The following is a 24,899-nucleotide window of genomic DNA, read 5'->3' on the forward strand; positions in this document are numbered from 1 at the left end:
TTGGTTTTGATACCACCAAATTCGAAGCTATCTCTTTACAACCCTCCCTTTTCATAACCTATAATACTTTCATAAATCAGAGTCCATTTTCTGTAGGCTGTTTTTGAACCAAGTCAACGTCGGGTACTTTTGCTAGTATATATATATATATATATATATATATATATATATATATATATATATATATATATTTATTTTTTTTCCATAAGCATTACACATTCATGAGCATGTTTCAGTCAGTCAATTACAAGTAACTAGAGACATCTTCGGGCAATATCGCTTATATAAAAGTTAACTTTTGTATAAGTAATATCGCATGACGAGGTCTCGTTATGTGTAACTGGCTGATTGAAATATGCTCATGAATGTGTAGTGATATTAATACATAGGTATTAAAACAATTAAAAAATATATATTGCCCTAATTTGTAATTTCAAAATATTTTTTCATAAAAAATAAAAAAATTTCCAATAAATACATAATTCGACATTTGACAAAATAAAATCAATGTTTATATAAACTTTTAAATTAGATTTAAATTTAAAAATTCATAGAAACATTTATTTCGTTGCTGTACTCCAAAATTCGTTTTCTTTTTTTTAAATGGCCAAATTTAAGTATCCTATATTTGGAATATCGAAAAGTTTCAGCTTATATCTTACTGATATGGCTGGATGAAAACTATTATATATATATATATATAGTTCAAGGCATTTCTTCGATTAATAGCGATAAAGAGGAGCTCATAGAGCCAAGTAAATTCACAATAGTCTCAAGTGTGATGAATCTTTAATAGACCTGTATGGTTGAGGAATTTCCAAATGACAGGGTCAATTGCTTCACAGCAAATGTTTTTCGAATGATGCTATTGCTGAAAAATGTTTCTTGGATTTTAATTCAATTTCAAACATTGCATATGATCTAATTTATAAAATTCGCTATGTCTGTCTGTGTCCATTTTCCCCTGAGATGCTAGGTTGTAGAGCAGCACGAGGTGGGTCAAATGATTGCATTTTTGTGAACCCTTCTTTCATGGCTTCCGGTACTAAGGGTTCAAAATGAAAATAAAAGGGGAACTATGAAGGTGTTAGTTGACTTAAAGTGCTCTTTTATGTGTGCACAAATACACACTTATACGTTATATTTAGTTCATTTTTAACTATTTGTTATCCATTTGGCGATAGCTCAAACAGTAACCATAAGGCTGGAGAGCTAAATTTTTTTTTGTTTTGATTCTAGCTGATGGCACTCAAGTCATATTTGTTTTTTTAACCTTTTGAAGTCACTACTATATATTGGTTACAATATAAGATATAATTATCGATAGAGAATTGACTCTATAATAATAAATACGAAATCTGCATAAATTAAAATATATTTAAGCATATTTTATAATCAGGCACTTCCGGGCGCCTAACTAGGGATAATATATTTCACATTCTACCAGATGATTGTGCTTGCTTTATTCTCTATGTCTTTCATAAATCATTTAATTTTTCTATCAATATATAATTCGAATATTCCATATATGATTCAAATATTCCATATTCCACTCGAATAAAAACACACCTTTATAATATGCGATATTCATTAGGAAAACTATTTTATGATCATATGCATTTTATTTCAGAGTGAATATCATATTTTTGTGGAAGAATTCAAAAAGAATCCTGGGATTATATGGATTATGAAGCCTGCAGCTAAATCCCAAGGAAAGGGTATCTTTTTATTTAGAAAACTTAAAGATATAACTGACTGGAAAAAGGTATATATTTGAAATCTTTTTTGAAATGAATATCATATTAACATCATAAACCGTGTTATATAAAATGATTTTGAAATTTTATGTTTTTATTGGATAATTAGAGTGATGATTAGGATTGTTGCAATTTATTTTTCTATGATCCCTGTCTTGTTTATGCATGTAAGTGTATATGTTTGCATGTGTCTGTACTGTGTATGTGTTAGGTCAGTGTATCTATTCTGAAATAGAAAATAAATAAAAATGATAAAAAGAAAAATGCTAACCAAAAAAACTTAAAACGCATTTAAACCTCATCCCAACTCAACCAAAACACAACATCAGGGGTCCCAAAATGCAACGCAGATTTGCAGTTTGTGACATAATAAAGGGAAATTCATACACATTCAAAAACTCAACACAAACATAAAAAATAAAAATTACTAAAAGTGCATTTCCAAAAATGTGGTCTATATACTAAATTGCATAATATGAAACAAATCTTATATAGGTGCCACCAAAACACTCAGCAATAGAGTCGCTCTACATAAAAACAACATAAACATCCCAGAAAACAGAAATTCATTGGTTTCATAATATATTCACACATGCAGCAGAGGTAAATTCAAGATCAAACTCAACATTATTCCTACACGGAAAAAAAAACTTTATCACTAAATTTACAATAACATTGAACGAATCATAACACAATACGCACAGTATGCAAAGCACATATATTTTGTAGCCTAATTTAAAACATTGTTCTATTAATATTCTAATTCATATATATACTAGCATGGATGCCCGGCGTTGCCCGGGTGTTTGGAGGTGTGTGTTGAGAAAAAAAAAGTTGTAGTAGGAAGGCAGACTCGAACCCGTACCACAAAAGAGGAAAAGAATGGGGAAAAAACATGATGTCTTTGCTGTTACGACCACCGCCAAACCAGAAGTGATGTAGGCTTTAATTAAGGCTAGACAATCGAAAGGAGAGGATGACTTTCGAAAAGATCGGCGAAAAAGCGACCCCCCTTGTAGAAAAGTGCCCAGTTGAAGGTGAAGATATTAATGTTTTGAGCCAATTTTTCGATATTTGTCATCTGAAAGGTCGACTTCAAAACGATACTGATCTTGTAAAAGTCCGTCGCCTCTGTCGAAAGTTTTAGGCAAACATGCAAACATACATACATACATATATTTATATATTGGTAAATCTAATTTTCGACCCAAACCGATAAAAAAGCTTGTATACACTTTATGTAAAATTTCAAATGTTTAAAAATTGTCTGAGTAATTTGGGAGAGACCGAAGCGGTCAATTTTTTAAAACTTTGACCCCTATTATGCCCCCCTTAACATTTATTGTTTTGGGATCAAATCAAGTTAGTAAGTCAGATCCATGGCCAAGAAACCTATATCTAAAATTTTAAGTGTTTAGACCCCAAATTCTCGGAGGAGTTTGGTAGAATTCTGAAATGTACAAATCGTGGAACTTTGACTCCTTAATAGCAAGATTTCTGGCTGAAAACCTATTACAAAAATTTTTGCAAATCTCAGTACCCTGTATATCAAATTTCGAGTCTGTAAACTGAAAATTGACAAAGTTATTGCGTAGAAAATGTACACACACAGACACACGAACACACAAGCACACACACAGGCACGTTCACTTGTATAAATATACTAGCATGGAATGCCCGGCGTTGCCCGGGTATTTGGAGGTGTATGTTGAGCAAAAAAAAAAAAGCGGTCAGTTTTTTTAACTTTGACCCTTATTATGACCCCATAAAATATATTGTTTTAAGCTCAAATCAAGTTATTAAGTTAGATCCATGCTCAAAGAACCTATATCTAAAATTTCAAGTGTGTGGGCACAAATTTCTGGCTGAAAACCGATCACATCGATTTTCCCAAATCTCAGTACCCTGTATATCAAATTTCGAGTCTGTAGACTGAAAATTGACAGAGTTATTGCGTAGGGAAATGTACACACACAGGCACACAGACAGAGAGATACACAGACAGAGAGATACACAGACACGTTCACTTTTATAGATATACTAGCATGGGTGCCCGGCGTTGCTCGGATATTTGGAGGTGTATGATGAGCAAAAAAACAAAAAAAAGCGGTCAATTTGTTTAACTTTGACCCCTATTATGAGCCCTTAACACTTATTGTTTGGGGCTCAAATCACGTTATTAAGTTAGATCCATGTCCAAGGAATCTATATCTAAAATTTCAAGTGTTTAGACCGAAAATTGTCGGTGGAGTTTGGTAGAGTTTTTAAAGGTCACATCGTTGAATTTTGACCCCTTACCAGCCGAATTTCTAGCCGAAACCCGATCACATCGATGTTCCCAAATCTTAGTACCTTGTATATCAAATTTTGAGTCTGTAGACTAAAAATTGACAGAGTTATTGCGTAGGGAAATGTACACAGACACACAGACAGACACGTTCACTTTTTATAGATATATAGATAGACTAGCATTTCAACGCGGAGTTGCCCGGGTGTTTGGAGGTGTATGTTGAGCAACAAAAAAAAACCCCCCAAAAAAGGTCAATTTGTTTTAAAATTTGACCCTTATTACGATCCCTTAACATTTATTGTTTTTGATTCAAATCAAGTTATTAAGTTAGATCCATGTCCAAGGAACCTATATCTAAAATTTCAAGTGTGGAGACCCAAAATTGTCGGAGGAGTTTGGTAGAGTTCTCAAACGCCAAATCGTTAACAGCCAAATTTCTAGCCGAAAACCGATCACATAAATTTTTCCAACTGTTAGTACCCTGTATATCAAATTTCGAGTCTGTAGACTAAAAATTGACAGAGTTATTGCATAGAGAAATGTACACACACACACACACGCACAGACATGTTCACTTTTATAGATATACTAGGTGCCCGGCGTTGCCCGGGTATTTGGAGGTGTATGTTGAGCAAAAAAAGAAAGCGGTCAGTTTTTTTAACTTTCACCCCTATTATGACCCCATAAAATATATTGTTTTAAGCTCAAATCAAGTTATTAAGTTAGATCCATGTCCAAATATTTAAAATTTTAAGTGTTTAGACCCCAAATTGTCGGAGGAGTTTGGTAAAGTTCTCAAAAGTCAAATCGTTGAACTTTGACCCCTTAATCACCAAATTTCTGACCAAAAACCGATCACCTCGATTTTCCCAAATCTCAGTACCCTATATATCAAATTTCGAGTCTATAGACTGAAAATTTACAGAGTTATTGCGTAGAGAAATGTACACACACACACACACACATAGATAGACGGACATTTTCACGTTTATCGATATACTAGCATGGGTACCCGGCGTTGCCCGGGTATTTAGGAGTGTATGTTGAGCAAAAAAACAAAAACAAAAAAAAAACGGTCAATTTTTTTTAACTTTGCCCCTAATATGACCCTCTTAAAATTTATTGATTTGGGCTCAAATCAAGTTATTAAGTTAGATCCATGTCCAAGGAACCTGTATCTAAAATTTCAAGTGATTAGACTAAAAATTGTCGGAGGAGTTTGGTAGAGTTCTCAAAGGTCAAATCGTTGAACTTTGACCTCTTAATCACCAAATTTCTGACCGAAAACCGATCACATCGATTTTCCCAAATCTCAGTACCCTGCATATCAAATTTCGAGTCTGTAGACTTAAAATTGACTGAGTTATTGCGTAGGGAAATGTACACACAGACACACAGATACACAGACAGACAGACACTTTCACTTTTATAGATATATAGATATGTATGTATATATATATATTCAATTGTGTTAAGTGTCAATGTCTTACTTGAAGACGTCTATTGTGTGTCACAATGTTTTATGATATATTTAGGAGGCCCACCCCCCTTTTCAAAGGTTTGAATCTATTATCTAATGCGTGCCTATTGGGAATGCCAACATTTGACCATCACCTGGCAAATTCCTTTATTTTTAATTTTCACACTTTTGCACCGATTTTCCCCGGCTAAAACCCAAGTATAAAGTTTTGCATGGATTCGAATATCATATATATTAAGTTTCATGTCTGTAGACCAAAAACTGACAGTTGTTTGGTATGCAAAACTTTTTCAACAAATATATATACACATACATAAATATATATAGAAAGAGGTTTGTGTTTACTATAACCCTTTTATGAAAACATTACGCAAGTATAAATCATGTAAAATATCTGCATGAATATAAATATAATTACGCATAATAGTTAACTAAATATGATTATCCTATAAGAAAACCGAAAAACTAATAGGGAATGAATTAAAATTAATGTTTAAAAAAATATGCAAATTAGCTATATCTTTTGCAGATGAATGCAATTCCACAACCCATATATAACAAAGTTGTATTTTCTTTTTAAACAAAATAGAAAAAAAAAGGGTTTTTAATATGAATATCAATACACACAAAAAAATGAAAAAGCAAATGTATATATCGATGATCCCAAATACGGTGAATTAGTAAAATTTAAGGACAATGTAGAGAACTTCCCTATTATGAATGGGGAAGTGAGAATAGAAAATAATTAGAAAGAAAAGGATTTGTTACTTCCAGTAACAAGATGTAGATTGGATTGCAACGCTCCCAGGAATTAATTAAAAATGTTATTATAACGTACTGCAAATATGTGCAAAGCCTACGTAAAATAGTAGCTGGTAGTCTGATCATAATGAATTTATATGTTGCGTCTGTGGTTGCAAACCTACAATGCTTTTTTTCTTGAAGGGAAAAGTGCACCTATTTTATTATGTATAGAGAAGATAAACCCAGAACTTATTTCACTTACATTGAAGGTGTAAATAAAAAATGAACATACGATCAATATTATTACAGTTTTAAAAATTAACGTTTTTTTTTCTCAATAATATATAATATAATTAGTTGAATTGCAAAAAAAAAAAGAAGAATTCTAAAAAATAATTAATCTTTAAAAGATTTTAATGACATTAAATTCCAATATTCCGCAAAGTGAAATTTTTAATGTAGATTTAATATAGAGTAAGACTGTCCAATTAAAAAAAATATTCATCTATATACATAAAAACGAAAATGTATGTATGTATGTAACTTTCGACAGACAATAAAAATTCACAAATTTGGTCTCATATGAAAGCCCATCTTTCGCCCGACAAATATCGTAAAATCGGCCAAAAACGTTAATTTTTTTAACCCTGTAATCAGCACTTTTCTACAAGGAGGGGGGGGTCAGCAAAAACCGTCCTCTCGTGACGAGATCGGTTCTACACATACGTCAGACGACGTCATAACCTGATTTAGTTTAAATATTTGAAGAACTGACACAATTTCATGTACGTCGTGTTAGGTCAGTTGGTTAGATCGTTGGGTCACTATCTAAACCTTTTGGGTTCGAATCGTGGTGTGAGATTTCTTCTTTTTTTCGATTTTTTTAAATTTTAATATTGAAGCAGGGTTATTTAAGCCATTTTTCACGTAATGTTCGTTTTTCTGTTTTGTTTTGTTTTTTACTTCGCTTAGGTTTTCATTAACACCCCCCACCCCGAACGACCACACACAACCAAAAACACCCGGGTACCCACCAATTTTTTAAATTTTAATATCGAAACAGGCTTATTTAAGCCATTTTTCACGTGTTTTTTTTCTCTTTTTTTTCAGATCTTTTAAAGCAGTTTTAACGTTCGTTTTTCTGTTTTCTTTTTTGTTTTTGTTTTTTCGATTTTTACATTTAACATAGTTCGTTTGCCTTACGTTAGTTTTTTTTGTTTTTGTTTTTTTTTCGATGTTTTGATTATCCCCCCCCCCACCGCCCGGATACCCCCCGCTTTATTTTTCAGATAAGTTTTAATGTTCGTTTTTCTGTTTTCTTTTTTTACTTCGCTTATTCTTAGGTTTTCATTAACATCCCCCACCCCGTCCGACCATACACACCTCTAACACTCGGGCAACGCCGGGTACCCCCCCCCCCACTAGTTGTTTGAGATAAGGAAAATATTTCCACATTGATCAAATCTGATTGCTTTTGGACATTTCCGGCAATAGCCGGAAAATACAGCCAGAAGTAGTGTCGCTCTTATTATAGGAAAAAGCCTAATCCACATGCGGCGAGCGACAAATGTTGAATATTTATCTTCCCGAAGTCGAGCAAATTAAATAGACAGGCGAGCTCTGTTGTTAACTCAGAGATATTATGATTAGTTTTAAGAAGTTGCGAGGCGACCGACCACTTAAAAAAAGCCTTTCTTGGACATACATAAAAAGCGAACATACATACACACATTTCCGCTTTTATATATACATAAGTCTGAAGAAAGATTGATCTTGTGAAACTTTTCAAAGAACATAGTGTTTGAATTTGTCCGAATAGTCTTGAAACAATTGTAACTAACGATGAAATACACTATTTGTTGCTATCAACCCATTCTTTGAAATCTTGGTTTTTTGTTGGTTGATAATTCTTTTGTAGTTATCTTTTTTTTTTCTTTTTTCAAACGGAAACGATGCGTGGAGCCATGTTTTTCATTTTGTCTCTTATGCTGGATACGTTAGCATCCGGTTCGCTGCTAATTCTCATCACGTTCCCACACGTTGTAGCTTCCAAACGATTGTGAAGAAAGGAGCGCATGATCCCGTTATGTCAGACTTGTGTTATTTGAACTATGGAAAAGCAGAGGCGATTTAATGATTTTTTAAAACCTTTGTTTATCTTCTTCAAACTGCAATTAATAATTAATCGTTGTTCTAATTTTATGTTTTAAGATTTACACAGTTTAAGCATTTATATATTAAATATGAAATACAGTATTACTAAATTATGGTTACTTACCGGCTAAAGCCTGGACTTTTATTTGGTAAAAAGAGACAAACTAAACATCGTAGTTGCTCTACAAAATGTTTATTTTTTGTGCAATAGTATTTTTAATCGGTTTTCATCTGGCGATAAAATAGCTGGAAAGAGCCATGTTTATATTAAAACTTAATATTAAAAAAAAGTTAAACACAATTAAAATCTATGTTGTAACAGAACATTTTGAAATAATGGAATCGTTTTAATCTTTTAAAAATTAATTAATTTTTAGGAAGTTTCTTCAACTAATAATAGTCTATATTAATTAGAAAAAAAAACGCAATTGAAAAAAATAATATTAAATTCATATCAAGCTTTTAATTGCAACTTCAAAGTAAGTTTTTGTTCAATAGTTATATTTAAATTTTTTAAAAATAAATATTTTTTACTTATTTGAACTATTATGTTTCATAATAAATAGAAAATTCAATCGATGTAAGTATATTTTGTTCAAATTTCGAAAACAAAAATATGGGGGGGGGGCACGCACTAAAAAAAAGTATTTCCCCTCATATATTTTACGAAAAAATGCATTTTATATGTAATTTCATTCTAAAATGGATAAGTATCGAAAATTTCACGAAAATCTGACCATTAGTTGATTTTTGCTGAATTTATTAAACATGGGTATGTTTTCACATTCGGAATGCTTAATACATGGGAACTGTTTTATTATGTGGACTGAATTAGTAAAAGGTTAGTGATAACATCGAGAGAAGAGAGAGAGAGACACACACACGTGTGAACGGAACATAAGCTTTATTAACACTAAAGAAGGAGTAGTAGTTTTTGCTACTACGATATACCACGTGATTGTGGGGTGGGGGGTTGCAGGCAATGGTGATGGTGGTAGTAATCTCAGTCAAGGGGAGATAACTCGTGTTACTTGATGTATATAACATCTTGGGGTTTTATTAAAAATAAAAAAAAGTTTTTATTTTTATTTTATATGTATTTAATTAGTGTTTATATCTGGCTGGAAGCCTAATTGTTCTTCCTCTCGTTCTGAAGTTTGTTATTGTTGTTGTTTTTCTCTTTTCCGTGCCCGTTTGTGGTACGGCTTGTCTTGGACTATTTTCTTGATTAAATATGTTTTCATAGTCGTATGTAACTTTGCGTGTTGGATTTTCATTTGTTTTTAAGAGGTGACGCCTGTTACGTCTTAAATATTTTCCTTGGTCTGTCTGTTTTTGCTAAATACGAACGAGGCTCTTTTTAGTTTTTTAACAAAGGTTCCATTTTCGTTTGGAGCGAATACGAACAGTGTCGTCTTTGCTTAGTGTTGGTAGTTCTTTAGACTTTTTATCTACTTCATGCCTTTTCATTGCTTTATTATGCATGATGTTAGGAAGGTTTGTCCTAAGCGTTCTTTTCATTAGTTGTTCATTTAGTTGGCGACGACGATTTACCTTTTAATGGGGATGTCCGTAGTGCTAACATTGCTAGATATGGGTCTTGGTTGCTTTCAAATGACTTTATTAGTGTCCTTTTTATAGTTTGTATATTTCTTTCTACTAGTCCATTGGATTGTGAATAGTTCGGACTTGTCGTGATGTGTTTGAAATCCCAATCTTTGGCAAATTGTCTAAATTCTGATGATGCGAACTCAGGTCCATTGTCGCTGATGATTATTTGTGGAATACCAAATTTTGCGAAAGTGTTTTTTATTTTCTTGATCACTGTGCGTGCTTTACAGTCATCAAGTTTGTGGATATCAAAGTATCTTGTTTTGTAATCTATTATTACTACATATGCTTTATTGTATAAATAAAAAATGTTTGTTGCCACTTTCGTCCATGGTGTTACTGGTATTTCATGGTACATTAGAGGTTCTTCGGTAGGTTTTATTATTTCCATTTTTGTCATTTTCTCAAGTTCGTTGGTTTCATGCTAAATGGGATATTTCTTGGGGGATTTATAACGGGTTTTATATCTGGGTTTATAGATATGTAATGAGTGACCGGTAATTTTCCGATGTCATCAAAGCAATCTTTGTGTCTTCTTATTGGAGTTTCTATATCTTATTTATCACATATATTCTTTTTATCAGTCTTATTTATCACATATATTCTTTTTATCAGTCTTATTTATCACATATATTCTTTTTATCAGTCTTATTTATCACATATATTCTTTTTATCAGTCTTATTTATCACATATATTCTTTTTATCAGTCTTATTTATCACATATATTCTTTTTATCAGTCTTATTTATCACATATATTCTTTTTATCAGTCTTATTTATCACATATATTCTTTTTATCAGTCTTATTTATCACATATATTCTTTTTATCAGTCTTATTTATCACATATATTCTTTTTATCAGTCTTATTTATCACATATATTCTTTTTATCAGTCTTATTTATCACATATATTCTTTTTATCAATCCCATATTTTCCGCTGTGTTTGCTCTAATTACTTCATTTGCAATAGTATCTGCTATGATAAACTGGGTATTTATTTTTATGTCTTTGTTTTGTAGCCGTATCATGCAGCTTCCTATTATAGTATACTATTGTATGCAGTTAGTGTTATTGTTGTTTTCGTTAATTTAGGTTTAGGTTTTATTGTGTTGTAAATCTTTACTGGTATTACATTCACTTCAGCTCCTGTATCAATTTTAAAATTAATAAATGTTTCATTACCTTGTAGTTTTATTTTCCACTTGTCAGTTTGGAGCACGTGTATATTTTTTTTCAATATGGCACCCAAGTTAAACTGGTCTGACTCCACGTTGTATGATTGTCCGACATTGTATAATTTTTTCTTAATGCCATTTTTTTCCACAGTCTGTACAGGTTTTGTTGTATGCGGGGCAGTTGTTTTTCTGGGGCGAACCAGAGCAATAGGTACATTTTTCGATCCAGTACTGTGTTTTGGCGGGCTTTTTGTCTTCTCGTTTAAAGGTCGCATGGGCAGACATCTTGTTTTTGTTATTCTGTTTTTCTTCATGTGCCGAATTAGTGATGTATTTTCTGTGTCTGATGTGGCTATTATTTTAAAGTGTCTCTTCGTTTCTTCGGTAATGAACCCTGTTTGAATTGCTTTTTCTAAATCCAACGATGGTTCTCTCAGCATTCTTTCTCGAAGCATGTTATCGTTAATGCCACAGATAAGAATTTCTTTTATTAGTCTCCTGGTAAGCTCTTCAAATTTGCATTTGCTTGCTTTTTGTCATAGTTCGGTGATATGTTCATCGAATCTCTGCATTTCTTCTTGTTTGCAAGTCAAGAATTGGTATATGAGAAAAGTTAGGTTTTTCCTTGGTTGGCAGTGCAAGTCGAATTTTTCTATCACATTTTCCAAGTTGTATTTCTGTTCTTTGTTTTCAAACTTGAAGGTATAGTATATTTTCTTCCTTCATTTTCTATACAGATCAATAGTATCGGTGTTCTAACCTTCTCTGGCTTTTTATCTGACTCTGTTGCTTGTAAAAGTAACTTCAATTGATTTTTCCATGTTTCCCATTCTTGTCTGAGATTGTCTGATGAAAAGTTAAGTTCTTTGGGGGTACAGCAGAAATTCCATAGTTTTTTGTTTATATATATATATATTTTAAATATAATGGGCGGAAGTCTCTTGAGAGCTCTTTCAGCTATCATCTCATCAGGAGAAAATCGATAGCGTAAAAATAATACTATGTCGAAAGTAAAGAGTTCTGATGGGGAACAATTGAATGTGCCAAAAATTACGGGGACACTAAAATAAAGTTTATTAACGTTTAAAAAAAAAACATTAAAATAATGCCACAACGAGGGGAAAAAACGGGAGAAAAGATTCACAGTTCCCCAAAGAGAAACAATGCATTAGATGTTTCTTTCTGCCGGCACAAAGAAGGTTTCCGCACCGCAATAGAGACAGACTCCAAAATCTTTAAATGGTATCTGGAGTCCGCTCTATGTAGCACCTCGAGCCATTCAATTTTATATCTATCGGCACAGCACAGGTTGTCAACCAAATGCTGGCAGAGTCCAAGGCTGCAGAAGGAGGGAGACTACCAGACCCCATCCTCCCTTGTCTGATCTTCGATGGAACATGCTGGTTTATACGAGTCAAAAGATGCAAGGATCTTCGCCCAACATAACCAGCATCGCACTGGCATTTGAATTGATATACAATATTGCTATTTTGGATGTAAGGCAAACTATCCTTGCGAAAAGAAGGAAATGCAGGTCTCGTAGTATATACCAAACGCAAGGACACAGAATAAAAAGTCATAAATACTTCTGTGAATCTGTTTGGAAAGTCTGTTACTCTTTTCCCCAAATCCACGGTAATTTTAAATAAATCGGGCATTTCAAAGGTCCAAACTTTTTAGGGGATTTAAAATCCGCAACCTTTTTGAAAATACAGTCATCAATAAGGTCAACAGGATAACCATTATTGATGAATATTTCCCTGATCTTATCGAGTTCGGCGTCGAATCTGTTAGGTGAACAAATCATCAGGGCTCTATGTACCAAAGTATTAATTAAGCCGACCTTACGTGATTTTGCTACAAAAGACAACCAGTTCACATATAGGCCAGTAAATGTTGGCTTCCTATAAATTGTAGTGAGAAAGCCCTCCCCCCTTGAACGTTCGACAAGAACATCCAAGAAGGGAAGCGAATTGTCCCTCTCACTTTCCATAGTGAACTTTAGAGCTCCATGCAAAGAATTCAACCTATCAAAAAATATCGACGCTTCACTTTGCGATGGAAAAGCAGCAAAAGTGTCGTCAACATATCTGAAATATGCAGTGGGTTTTGTTATAGAATTAAACAAAACGGATTCATTGTACCCGATGAAAATATCTGCTAAAATTGGGGCCAACGGACTCCCCATTGAAACCCCGTCAACCTGACAGTACATAATATCACAAAAACTAAACTCCACAGATTTTGTGCACATTAAAATGAGTTCAATTAGAATCTCTTTACAAAAACGTGGAGCAGTCAGGCGACCATGGTAAAGCGCATCGGTACATATACGTATAGTCTCATCTAACGCACGTACATAATCAACAAACTGAAAAGAATCAGGAATACAGTGTGTGGTATATAACTCGCGCACAGATTGCAGAATTTCCACAAGCCACTGAGCCAAAGAATGTTGTGCCGAACCAACCATTGATAAAATAGGTCTCAGTGGAACATCTTGCTTGTGGATTTTGGGGAGACCATACATTGTAGGACGTTGTCATCTTACAACAAGAACGACCCGTTTCTCAACCGGGTTGTGACTTGTGATGAAAAGTGTGTTCTTTACGACAACCTGCGATGCTCAGCTCAGTGATTAGACGCCAATGAAACTCCATGACACTTCCCGAAGCCAGAGTTGCACCAAAAGATGGTCATGCTGACTGTTTGGTGGTCTGCGACCGATCTCATCCATTACAGTTTTTTAAATGCAGGTGAAACCATTGAAGCAGATAAATACTGTCAACAAATGTATGAAATGCACTTTGCAGAAGTTGAATGAATTGAACTTTGAAACTCTGCCTCATCTGTTATACTCTGGTAGCAATGGTAGGACTAAATATATAGAGAAAAAAGTAGGGACGTCTTCCTCTTATAATGTTGCAATGGTGATGGTGGTTCTCCACAGATGGAATGTAGTATTTTAATATCATGACTGAATGTATATGTAAAGGCGTGCAAAAGTTACATAAGATAGGGTGGGGGTAATAGTTTAAACTTAATAAATTTGTATGTAACATCTGTTAATGCAAACCTACGGTAATTTGGTCCAGAGGGGAATTTCTGCAATCAAAATATTATATACAGAATATAGATAGAAATGAAATAACATTGTGGAATGCATATTTTAAAAAATATGGATAAACGATTCGTTTATAATTTGGCATGGCATTTATGGTTGATCTTTTGGCTCATCAGTTGCTGAATTTTTTAATTGTAAGTTGCGTTTTCTTGTATAAATACAAAGGTCGAGTACCAGAATGAAGCAAACAAAGAGATGCCGGAAACATATGTTGTACAACGGTATATTTCAAATCCATATCTCATTGGAGGCAAGAAGTTTGATGTGCGTGTCTATGTACTTGTCACTTTGGTAAGTTACATTTTTATAACTTACTTTATGCAATAAATGAATAAAGTCTATCTCTCAGTACTCCTTTTCAAACTTACATGTATTACTTAAATTTAATAAAGAAATCTGATTTAAAATGTTTGAAAGTGTGTATTCACTGAAAATTCTACTAAGCCTTTCAATAGAGTTTGCTCGGAAATTCTAAGTTCTCTATCCAAGGATGGCACTACAATTCTTTCTTTTCAAGAAAGTCAGTTTTTGAAGAAGCAAGTTAAACTCAGTGGAAAGCTTCTAAGAGCTATTGACTTCACCTGACCATGAAGAAATGTCAGCCGAAAATACTAAGGCTTATATTGAAATTTACACCAAGCTGATGAGTGTGTGAGAAGTCCATATAAGGTTTAGTTTATTATTTAGCCTTTTCACAAGTTTCTTCACCAAAATTTCATTAGTTTTTATCTTTCAACTTATCAATTGAAGCCTCAACAATTTTCATTGGTTGACACATTCATCATAAGTTGGATGTTTACAGTGCTCCCATTAGTGGTGGATAAAACCTGAGGTCCTGCATTTGATTCTCATTGGTTAATTCCTCTGCTAGTGTTCCATTTGCCATCTATAAGAATGCAGATTCAATAGTTCTAATTATTCAGTGGGTTTGGACACCATTTCTATAATATTGTTATCAAACCCTTTTTTTCTATAAATTCCAGTCATGAATAATTCGACCATGAATTAATCATAATGGCAAGATGAACGATGTTTCCTTTTTCTAAATAATCTTTTGCTGACAGAATGTTTTAGTTCGGTTCTTTTTGATTTCGCTCTAAAATGGAAATGTGATGAATTACAACGACAAATTTATCATTTAGCATCTTTAAAAATAAAGATGCTAAATGATAAATTTGTAGTTGTAATTGCAGTTGCATTGTTTTCTTTTACACAAAAAATAATCTGTTTTAAATATGAATGTTTCTTTACCTCCTTAAAAACGATCACGTGTTAGGGTTGGGATGAAAGGTTATTTTCTCTCACAGCTTAGTAGAAGTCTCAAACATAATTAGTATAAGAATGCATTTCTTTGCTTGACAACATAAGGATGAACCAAGATGTTATCCATATTGTATGAAGATATTGATAACTTGAAAATTATTTATCTCATCAGGTTGGCCTTACTTGCATGGTAGTTCAAACCATGCATTTTTTGTGATTACCAATTGCTCGTTTGTTTTTCGTAGAAAAGAATTAACTAAATCTCATAGAACTTGCTAAATTACCTTGTCTCTTTTGTTTATTAAACTTTCTTTTTATCCTTCATACCTTTCCATACTTCATAAACTTACATAAGTACTTTTCAATGAAAATATACCACGGACTTCAACCTATTTTTAAAAAGTGATAAATATAAAGATAATAACAATAATAATATAACAACAATAAATAGAAATAGCTTAAATAGAAATTGTAATTACCCAACGTTACCAACTGCCAAATTCGTGCACAAAGTAATTAATTTACCAAGCCACAATATTTACATATGAAAATACAAATAACACACAATATTACATAGGAGAAACTTCTCTAATTTTAAAACGAGGTATTATAAAATCAATAAAAGAAAGTACAGGTTTAAGACATTATTACTTCTATCCCAAAGAAAGCTGTCTGTAGTCAAATAAAAAATATTAAAATGGGCCAGAAGATACAGATTTTAGACGACCTATGTAGAGTGTGCTTAAGTGTGAAACTAGAATTTTAAAATTTTAAAGATACTGAAAGATTACTAAATCATAGAAGCGAAATAGCAACTAACATAATAAATGGCATAATAGTATTCTCGTTTTTTTTTTTTTTTTTTTTTTTTAAACTTTTGTCTTCAACTAAACTCTATCATCGGAGTTCTTCTTTCACAATTAAAAATTGTAATGCAATTACAGTCATAAATCATTATCATCAGAGCCAACTCGCTCTCAACAGAACTCAACGAATAGTCACTTTAAAATAAGTGAACAAAACTCTATACCCTTGTATTAAGTTATTCTCAAGGTAGGGTACTCATTTTTCCTTCCAATCTCACATCGGGTAGGTCATGGGGCCACATATCATCCCATTTCCGATTTCTTGTTCCCCAAGAGGCAGGTATTCTCTCACAATTCCCATTTAATCCTGACCACATGTCACTCAAGGTCATTCGAACCTTTTGGTGTTGGCCCCTGGTGGCATCAACCAGAATCAAGTCAGTCTTCCGACCCTCCAGAGATTTCTCTGAGCTGCCGGGTTGTCTCTTGATATCTTCGTAGGTCACCATCGTCGAGAGGGCTGCTAAGACCTTCTCTCCTTCATCGTAAAAAGTTAATTCCACCCTGATCTCTGTTACCATCACCACCATTCCAGACGCGACCCCTCCTTGCTGTTATAGTGCCTGTATCACGCGATCCCTTCTTACGTCTTAACTAGACATTCTGGCAAGGATTTATTTACGCCCCTATGATATTAAAATATTCAAATATATGCAATATCAATTATTTCACAAGAGAGACAAATTACAACATCAACAGAATAATAATAAAAAACAATTATTCAATCACAAAAAAAAAGTTTAAGCAAAAACAATAAAAACTTTTTCCACTTTCTCTCTTTTTTTTCAGGCTTTTAATTCAATAAAGAAAAAAAACACAAGCCTCATTTAAGTCTCAATCGGATCACAATCAATTGTTTTAGCATTAAAAACAACAAGCTTTCTCTCTCAAGCCTTTTAATTCAACAACAAAAAATATATAACTCAATCCCAGCAGGAAAAGTCTATGCGACAGCGATTGGTCCGCTTTAAACAACCTTTTCTTGTACCTGCAACCATCACCCCTTCCTTTCATTAATTCATTCATATTACTGCTATGGGGTTGGAAGCATGCACAACCAACCGTTAATTTCACAGCAACAGCAAAAAAAAAATACTATCTCCCTCTCTCTCTATGATCCTTCTTACTCTCTTTCTCTCTCTAGGCCAAATTGCACAGACAACAGAAAGAAAAAAGGTTCGCTTACTTGCCTGACTTGTTCTCCTCGTCCTCTCTGTCTATCTATTTGTCTCTCTCGTCGCTTCGCGGCGCGCACTTGTTGGATGTTAAAAAAAAATGTCTCTTTTCTTTCTTCTCGTCGCTTCGCGGCGTGCACTGGTTGAATGTTAAAAAGTGTCTCTTTTCTCTCTCTATTTTCCTTTTCTTTTTCAAAATGTCCAAACGTTTCAAAATGTTCAAACGTTTTTTTTTTCAAAACAAAATGTCCTTTTCACGCGTGCAAATTCTTTTTCTGGCTCAAAGTCTTTCTTCAAGCGCTGTTTTTTTTTCTTCTTCTTCTTCGGGCGTCTCTTTATCGGTTTTCTTTTCTGCCTTTGTTTTCAGAAGTCCCCGTCTCTCTGTCTGTCTCTTACTTAGTACGTCTTTTCTTCTGCCACCGATAATGTAGGATTATAACGCAATCCCAACTCCGTATTTTTCTTTTTTTTTTTGTGGCAACCCAAGGTCAAATCCTTGTCAAACGGCGCCAATTGCACCGCCTCCCTCGAGGAAGTGGTTAGGACTCTTATTTCTCTGTATTCTCGGCACGTGTCGTCCAGTCCTCTCGGAGGTTGTTACAGAAAATCTGGCATGCTGAAAGCGAATATCGAAGTGGCTGGCAGGAAGAAAGACAAACGATTGTAGTCTATCTACAAAAAGCTTAATTCTCATAAAATTATGTAAAAAATGTTTTTACAATTCTCATTCAGATTTTGTAAGTTCTTTTCAAAGTCTCAACTCTCTTCACAGACAGCGACCGACGGATGGATAAGGTGGGGAGAGGATCACGTCTCTGCTCTACTCTGATCTGAAACTCTTTCTGGCTCAACTCTTCTCTTCTCGCTCTTCTAGCTAATTTTCGCACGACAGTCGTATATATAGTAAGGTAAGTGGATGGGGGTGGAAATTCTCCCCAACCACGAAATCTCCATGAAATCTCCACGAAATCCTAAGCCCCAGGTCCTTGGATGGACACTGTTCTCGCACTTGAAATTCTCTCACCATTTTCAAGGACAGATGTCAATTCTGACATCCGACCCTGGGTTCATGTAAGGCCAGACAAGGTTCTAAGTGAAATTTCCTGTCGTCAACTTTTAGCTGTAAAAATATATTTCTCTGGTTTTCAAACAATATCTATTTTGACATGAAATAAAATATGTATATTTATCTTCTCTATCTTAAATCCTTGGGTTATCTGGCGTCACCTGGGAGTACAAAGCTATCTCAGCGTAATTCTAACGCTCCTTTTTTCTTGACGAATTTTGTCATGCAAAATGTTTGCTATGATCATTCTTGGTAAGCCACATTTAAATTACAATTCTTTCTACTCATCTCATTACTTTCAAATTATTCAAGGAACATTGAACTGTAACTGAGATTTCCATTTTTTTAAGTCTAACACAAATCATCCTGCTGTAGACCAGTCCTTTCCAATATGCAAGTGTTTTTCAGTCATCCATTAATTATAACACGATCCAGCCCACTGGGTCAAATGAGTTGCTAATCCCTTCTTTATGCAATAAATATTTGTTTTCAATACAACCTCCAAGATATAAAAATTAAACGTTCAATGTTGTATTTGATTCCTCTTTGCATCTACTGACTTGCCAAGCATTAAGTATGTAACAACAATCAATTTTAAAATGAATTCAACTACTGTGTATCATTTCTTAATGAAATCCTGATATTTTTTATTTTCTATAACTTTTGATCAAATATTGATGAACTATTTCTAAACTGTTTTGTTTTAAAATGTTATATTTCTCACACCAGATTTCACCCCTAAAAGTTTGGATTTATAGAAGTGGATTTGCAAGATTTTCCAACACACGCTATTCGGTTGATGCTATCACTGATAGCTGTATCCTTAATTATCTTCAATTTCAGAAAGAAAAACGATTCTATCAATTTTTATATGCATAAAGATCATTGGCAATCTACTCCTTACATTTTTATCGAAAATGGTTAATTGTAACAAGAATCGTATGTAATTGCACTTCCTTCATGATTTTGGTGCCTTTTAAGACGAGACTTTTTCTTTTGGTTCACAGAATGAATTAACATATTTGTTAAAAAATATTGTAAGTTACGAATATAAATGACTTGTTTTTAGTTTTATAAGAGAACTCCAATTTTTATTATCTACTTTCTTTAATTCTCAAATTAAACTCATTGAACTGTAATGAGAAAGAGAGGATTTAAAAAGAAAAAAAAAAACAGCATTTTCATTTTGTTACTATCTGCTTTCGAATTTCGACATTACTGAGAATTTATGCAGTTTTACTTTTCGAATACTACTGCTACCTTTAAGCAGTCTATTTATTTAATCCAACTTGTGTAATTTAAAAAATAATATACTCTAAATCGTTTGAGAGATTTTTACATAAAAATTAAAGATTATGTAAAAATATTTTGTAATGTAAATAAAAGGGATTATCATTTGTTGAAACATCATTTGTTGAAACAGCATTTGTTGAAACATCATTTGTTGAAACAGCATTTGTTGAAACATCATTTGTTGAAACAGCCTTTGTTGAAACAGCATTTGTTGAAACAGCATTTGTTGAAACATCATTTGTTGAAACATCATTTGTTGAAACAGCATTTGTTGAAACAGCATTTGTTGAAACAGCATTTGTTGAAACATCATTTTTTGAAACAGCATTTGTTGAAACATCATTTGTTGAAACAGCATTTGTTGAAACAGCATTTGTTGAAACATCATTTGTTGAAACAGCATTTGTTGAAACATCATTTGTTGAAACATCATTTGTGAAACAGCATTTGTTGAAACAGCATTTGTTGAAACATCATTTGTTGAAACATCATTTGTGAAACAGCATTTGTTGAAACATCATTTGTTGAAACATCATTTGTTGAAACATCATTTGTGAAACAGCATTTGTTGAAACATCATTTGTGAAACAGCATTTGTTGAAACATCATTTGTTGAAACAGCATTTGTTGAAACATCATTTGTGAAACAGCATTTGTTGAAACATCATTTGTTGAAACATCATTTGTGAAACAGCATTTGTGAAACAGCATTTGTTGAAACATCATTTGTTGAAACAGCATTTGTTGAAACATCATTTGTTGAAACAGCAACAACACTTTTTAAAGTTAAATTTTTAAAATTTCCAATTGTAAATAATTTTAGTATTTTTTGAAGATCAAGTTCTTAAATATTTGAAAAGGCGTTTTTGAAAAGCTAGTGGAAAATTCATTTTGTTGTAGCAATGTTATAGAATTTTCACATCCATGTTTTGTCTATTTTTGTTTATTTAATATAATAATTTAATTCATGTGAATAGTTGAGTTTGTCTAAAAACAATATTTAGCAAATGTGTACATATAAAAATGTTAAATAAAATTTAGCGATGAACTTAGTGATGAAAAAATATAAAAACCAGTGGGTCAGTTTACATAACAAACTGCCCCCTTCCTCCCATACTAAAAGTGTTAGGTAGATGGTGATACAACATGATCAATAATGATAGAACTAGCTTGATAATTTAAGACGACAGAAATTTATTAACTTAAGATCTATAGTCTGCTGGGAAGTAGCCCTAAGGTATTGTGCTCCATGGATGGAAAGTTCTAGAAAAGAAACTCTGTTGATGGAATTTTTGTTTAGTTTTAGGCACAGAGAAACAGTGTGGGAAATTGTTGATGGCTGTTATAGCTAGACAAGTATTTGTTGTGAACGTTTAACGCTTTCCATAAAATTAACAACAGAGCAGAGACAAACTCACAATGTCTCATCTATGAGAAAAAGAAAGTATGCAGGCAAAAAGGTCCTTGCCCACTAAATTTTAAAGACGGTCTTGTACCCTGCCAAAGCAGGAAAGGGTATTCTTATTTAATCACTAATGTTCTGAAATTTTTTTTAAATATTTAGTAAACATCGACCAAACATTTTTGAGAATAATTTTAGTTTTTTTTTTTTAATTCTATGAATTTAAAAGTATTTGTCATTCCGTTCTACTAGATCTACAGCAGATGTGCTCTTGACATATCAAAGGTCTTTGATAAGGTATGGCATAAGGGCCTACTTCACAAGATTTCCTGCTACGGTATTACTGGAAATGTTTTCTCAATTTTTATATAATTTCTCTCTGATAGGCTCATAAGAGTAGTGGTTGATGGGCATAAATCAGAGGCCCACAGTATTAACGCTGGAGTCCCTCAGGGGTCCATCCTGAACCCAACTCTCTTCCTGATCTACATCAATGATCTCCCAAAATACATACTTAAATCATTCGTTGACATCTATGCTGATGACACGGCCATCTATGACAACACATCAAAGGCTATAAATGACAAAGCTCTCTCTGATTCTCTCTCCTCTGATCTTGAGTGCGTGGTACAATGGGGGAAGAGGTGGCTGGTTACTTTTAATGCATTTAAAACCAAGCTCCTATCTTTACATCATCAACACTCTGATCCCCATCTAGCATTAATTAAAATGGATGGCTCTCGTCTTGGGGAGGCTCCATGTTTTGACAAGCTTCTGGGCTTGACCTTTACTCCTGATCTGAAACGGAACACGTACATCAAGTCTGTTGCCAAGGTCACTGGAAAAATGGTGGGATCCTTCTACTGCTCCAGTAGATATCTCACTGCTGATGCAATTCTCTATCTATGTAAAAGCCAAGTACGTCCAAGAATGGAGTACTGCTGTCACATCTGGGCAGGAGCTGCTAAAAACAGCTTATCCTGCTGTGACAGTACAAAATAGACTTCATAGCTCGGTGGGGGATGCCTTTTTCTCTTCCCTGCAACCTCTCTCCCACAGAAGAGAGGTTGCGAGCCTGTCTTTTTTTTATCGTTATTTTCATGGCAAGTGCTCGTTTGAGCTCTAATCTCTGACCCCCACTCGCCAATCTTTCATGAAAAACACCTGTCTAGCTGAAACCACTGTCAATAATTTTCCCCACTCTATATCTGTGCCTAAATCAAAACGTAGATTCCATGAACAAAGCTTCTTTCTTAGAAGTGCATGCCTGTGGAACTCTTCTGTTTGCCTGTTTCCCACCTGACTACAACTTGGATGTCTTCAAGTCCAACATAAACAAATTCATGATAAACCGCCTCCTTAAGTAATCCACTTTATCAAATCTCCATTACTAACGATTACTACGATACTATCCCATTGACACGCAATAACCCTTATCCCCGAGTGGCTTCCGGGCTTTGGTAAGTGGTGACTACCATGTAAAAAAAAAAAGTAAGATATTTAAGTAAGAGTTACATTTACTATCAAATCTATATATCTATAAAAGTGAGAAATGTGTGTGTGTGTGTGTGTGTGTGTGTGTGAGGACAACTTTCAACCTATATACTCAACAAATTTTTGGAAAAAAATTTGCTCATGAAATTTTTGTTTAATTTTAAGCATAGATAAAGAAATTGCTGATAGAGGTTGTCGCTAGTTGGGTGTTTGCCACAAATGCTTTACGGGGGGGGGGGGGGGGGGAACCATACAGTAGAGCTCAATCGAGCACCTGCCATGAAAATAATGATGGAACAGAGATAGGCTTGCAATGTCTCTTCTATGGAAAGGACATTGCCACCAGATTTCAAAGTTGATTTGGTACTTTGTCCAAGCAGGAAAGAGTGCTCTGAGCAGCTCCCCCTCTCCAGATATGATAACAGTACTCCAAGTTAGAATAAACAAACACATATAATACATTAATGTTTTCTATGTACGATTCTTATATTCTATTTTTACATAATGTGTTATGCACAGTGGCGTAGCAAGGCAATGATACAACAAAACATAAGCAACAGAAAATTACGTAATTTTGGAATTGTAGAAACATTAAGCAAGTACGGAATATAAATTGACTGGAAATAGATTTTATGATCGTCATATCAGGGAATATAATTTTAAATGAAAACTAAGCGCTATGCCTCAAATAATATTCAAGTGGCTTTCTATTTGATAGTTTAAATACTGCTGAATTTCTGCCAAGTTTCGAACAATCACAGAGTAATTGATTTTTTTCAAACTCTTAACAAAATGTTATAATCACTGACGTATTTATGATTAAACCGAAATTTATTATGATAAATTAATTCTGGTTATATGACTTTAATTTTTAATTTTTTTTATTAATATTAAAAAATAATACAAGAAAAACTTCCTTATTAGCGTACCCAACTTAGAAAAATCGACTTACTTGTATTCCAACAAGAGTAAATATTTAAAAATATGAATATTTCTGTGAGAGGCACTTGAATCCCATTTAAAATTATATCGTCTTTAAGAATGGTTTTAAACTCTATTTTCAATTGACATTTATTCCGTAGATGCTTAATTTTAATACCTTGCCAAAATTAGTTCCCTGATTATTGAAGCAGACGAGTGCCATATATTGTTATTACATATGTGTATAATGTTATATTTAAATAAAACTGAAATTAGACAAAGAAAAAGTGAATTTATTTGAAGCCTGGAAAAATTATGAATTACAATAGAAAAATGCGAGCATGAAAAGTAATGTGGTTAAGCTTAAACATAGAAAAGTAAAGGACTAGTTGTTAAAACTGGAATAGGAAAGGACAAGATATTCTAGTAAAAAATATAATAAATTTATTACTTAAATATTGCAGCATTAATAATTTTTTTAAATTCAATTTATAACATTATATAATCCATTCTTAATGCTGCAATATTTTAAGTTATAAATTTATTATATTTTTTACTAGAATATGTTGTCCTTTTCTATTCCAGTTTCCACAACTAGTCCTTTACTTTTCCATGTTTAAGTTTAACCATATTACTTTTCATGCTCACATTTTTTATTGTAATATATATATATATATATATATATATATATAAAGCTGAACGTCTGGTCACGAATAGGTTCCTATATGGTTGACTATTATAGAAAACTGATCACATATAATTATAGAAGATGTATCGAGAAACAGGAATGGGTATGTTTGATCTGGCATAATGATGATTCATTAAAATTGTGGGGTCTACTTACGCACCTGGTTCACAAAGTATGGAAATAACAAATTTAAAAATATAAAAAAACGCTTACAAGTGTTTTTGATATAGATGTACATAATAATACTTTGATAAGTATGTTTTAACTTAAATAGGGATGGTATAATAAAATTGTGGGGTCTGTGTTTGCGCCTGACCTCCATAGAATGGAAATAGGCACAAACTTTAATAAAGACTTTTCATCTCTATCTGTGTAAGTATACTTTGATAATTAT

The 24,899-nt window shown here is 33.2% G+C and overlaps 1 protein-coding gene across 5 annotated transcripts in view; it reads left to right on the plus strand.

Annotated features, from left to right (window-relative positions):
* Positions 1-24,899, plus strand: part of LOC145240709 (putative tubulin polyglutamylase TTLL9) — a 209,885-nt gene that overhangs the window by 109,048 nt on the left and 75,938 nt on the right. For 3 of the 5 annotated variants that reach the window (XR_013862527.1, XM_080103997.1, XM_080103992.1), the window contains exons 7-9: positions 1,631-1,765; positions 14,503-14,628; positions 19,437-19,524. Coding sequence is in view for 4 of the 5 variants with exons in the window: in XM_080103997.1 (XP_079960123.1) it covers positions 1,631-1,765; positions 14,503-14,628; positions 19,437-19,524 (349 nt within the window). In the remaining variant the exon portion in view is untranslated. The remainder of the gene's footprint in view (positions 1-1,630; positions 1,766-14,502; positions 14,629-19,436; positions 19,525-24,899) is intronic. The other 2 variants (XM_080104001.1, XM_080104007.1) reach the window with 2 other exon arrangements.

Source organism: Euprymna scolopes, chromosome 1 (assembly GCF_053919585.1).
Source record: "Euprymna scolopes isolate OS-2025 chromosome 1, ASM5391958v1, whole genome shotgun sequence".
NCBI lineage: Eukaryota > Metazoa > Mollusca > Cephalopoda > Sepiida > Sepiolidae > Euprymna > Euprymna scolopes.